A 2,558-nucleotide genomic window follows, 5' to 3' on the forward strand; every position below is an offset into this window, starting at 1 on the left:
AAATGGAAGAATGAATAAATATTTTATTTTCCCCTTACTCAATATTGCTGTTAGTAATCATTGACAAGTGGAAAGATCTGTGTAAATAATTATCAAAGGTTGGATTTCTAGGCAGGGATAAACCTCAGGGCAGGTTTAGGAGGAGCAGACAAGTATTAACGGGGGGGGGGAGTTTTTTTTCTTGGATACAAGGGATGCATGTCCACAGCATTCTTCTCTTTATGAAGCTACATGTCTGGTGTTTAGTATGCGCAATAAGATTTCTTTCAGTTTGGGATTGGACAATATTAAGATTATGGTATGGGCTGAAGGGATTGCAGACAGCACGATCACCAAACTGAAACTGTCATATGCTCCATACCTGAAAGAACCGCTTAAAGGAATGATTAAAGTAGCAAAGTACGTCATGTCAACAAACAGAGAGAACAGCAAAGACTTCATGACATTGAGATACACCTGAGTGCTGAGGTCTTTGATAACAGGGCCACTCTTTTTCATGTTCTTTCTGTGCCTCCAAAGAGAGATGAGCAAAACCATGGATGTCGCTACGCTGAGGATGAAACTCATGCATAAAGAACATAACTGTAGAGTTCTAAAAACAAAGTATGGGTCCTTGCAAACCTTGCTGAGATTGGCATTCTGTGTCAGAGTTTCCGAGAGATTGCAGAACTTCTGGTTTTCAAAATAAAGAATGGTTGGATGAGCAGAGATGAGTATGAGAGCTATTATCACCATTCCAAGCAGTCTGGGTGCAAGTACATCGATCCTTAGCTTCAGCCAGAGGAACAAGTGGTGGGGGAAGTTGGTGACCTTCACACAGTAGAAGATATTGAGCCATGTGGCACACCAGAGGCTGATGTTGCTGAGATATATCCAGAGAAATGTGCCAATAACCTGTCCATATGCACGCATATCACTTTCTGCAGAGTTGAAGTACTGAATTTTATTTGTCAGGATGGTCAGCTGCAGCATAATTCTGGAGGTGCTCAAACTGGTCAAGAGGAAGTCGCAAGGGGCCATCTTCCTGTTTTGGAGCAATCGGTGCCCATTCACAGCTATGATAAATCCATTTCCTAAAAAGGCGACGGCGGACTCAATTGCTAAGATGGTCTGGAAAAGGATAGCAAATGGAGTAGTTATGCCCATTGTTATTACTCTCCACAAGAAAAGCCTGAATGGGAGAAGTATCAGAGTGTAATTCTCCTGGTCTCTTTCGGATGTCCAGTAGTGGAAACTCTGGAGACTTGGGCTTTTAAAATGATGAGATCATGGTGCGGAAAGAAATGCAAATTTCAGTAGGATTCAGTTACTAATGAGAGAACCAGGTGTTATATTGTTCACATACTGAGACTTCAATGATCAACCAGTTTGGGGTGGGGTTTTTCTTGTGGGTATAAATTTTACAGTTCTTGGACTCTTGGTAATTCTGTTTCAACGCAAGTAACCTCCCAAATTGTGATATTTTGAACTAGCACTTTTGAGATGCTGTTGGGGCTGCGTCACGGCCAGGCATGTGAGGTCAGCCATAGCAGAAGCAGAAGTAATAGTAGCAGTAATAATACTAATACTAACAGCTCTTGGAAGTAACACAGAACCTGGAGCATTCACACACTAACCTAAAGCTTCTCTGTTCAAACCTCCACAGATTTCTGTATATTACTAAATTAATGAATTTATAACTAAAAGAAGAAGGGATTAAAAATATTTTATTCCCACCCCACCCCTACTTATCGCCAATATCCCTGTCAGTAATGATTTAAAGGTAGAAGTGTCTGAGTAAATAGTTACAGAATGGTGGATTCCTAGGCAGGGGCGTACCTTAGGGCAGGTTTAGGGGGAGAGATGGTTGATATGTTCAATTAGAAAAAAAACCATTGCTGACATTTTCTTAATAACAATAATTAGAGAACCCCTTTGGGACTTTTCATGTGAAAAGGAAAAGGAATTTATTTGAGACATTTGGGTCAGAAGATTGGGAAAATATTGCCTAACAGAAAGTAGCTCAGTTGGATGTAATTCTAGAGTGAATTTTTTTTGGGGGGGGTGGGGAACAACTCTTTTTTGTAACTGACAGATGGAAAATCAGAAGTCCTTTCATTTTTATTTTCTTCTTCTTTCTTCTCTGATTATTTTGTAGCCTTTGCTACATGTAGGTAGTGGGTGGAGAGGCAGGGGAGGGAAGACCTCCCTGGGTGAGAGAAGGGGAGAAGAAAGGAAATCTCCCAGGTCAGAGCTGGGATAGTCTGACATGATCTGTGTAAGACAAGGGTTATGACCTACTTTTGAGAGGACTCTACATTTTCTTTTCTTTATTTTTCTCTGTTTTTTTCTTTTTACATAGATTCCTTTTTATGTTATTATATGATGATATACAGCAGATACTACATCTGAGGCAAGAGGGGGGGAGAGAGAGGGGGGAGGGGGGGAGAATCTTGTCTTCTTGGATTTAAGGGATGCATGGCCACAGCCCTCTTCTCTTTATGTAGCCCTTTGTCTGATGTGTAGAATGTGCATTAATTTTTCTTTCAGTTTTGGATTGGACAATATTAAGATCATGG

General features: G+C 40.7%; 1 protein-coding gene across 1 annotated transcript; it reads right to left on the reverse strand.

The window, feature by feature from the left end:
- Nucleotides 1-219: 219 nt before the first annotated feature.
- Nucleotides 220-1,146, reverse strand: LOC117061136 (taste receptor type 2 member 10-like). Its single transcript, XM_033173820.1, has one exon. It carries the CDS (start codon nt 1,144-1,146, stop codon nt 220-222), a length of 927 nt encoding a protein of 308 aa, XP_033029711.1.
- Nucleotides 1,147-2,558: the final 1,412 nt, after the last annotated feature.

The sequence above is a fragment of the Lacerta agilis genome, chromosome 16 (genome assembly GCF_009819535.1).
Source record: "Lacerta agilis isolate rLacAgi1 chromosome 16, rLacAgi1.pri, whole genome shotgun sequence".
In the NCBI taxonomy this organism is placed as follows: Eukaryota; Metazoa; Chordata; class Lepidosauria; order Squamata; family Lacertidae; genus Lacerta; species Lacerta agilis.

Bases quoted from the DNA above. Each gene is read 5' to 3' on its own strand.
- LOC117061136 (XM_033173820.1), bottom strand. From the start codon at position 1,146: ATGGGCATAACTACTCCATTTGCTATCCTTTTCCAGACCATCTTAGCA.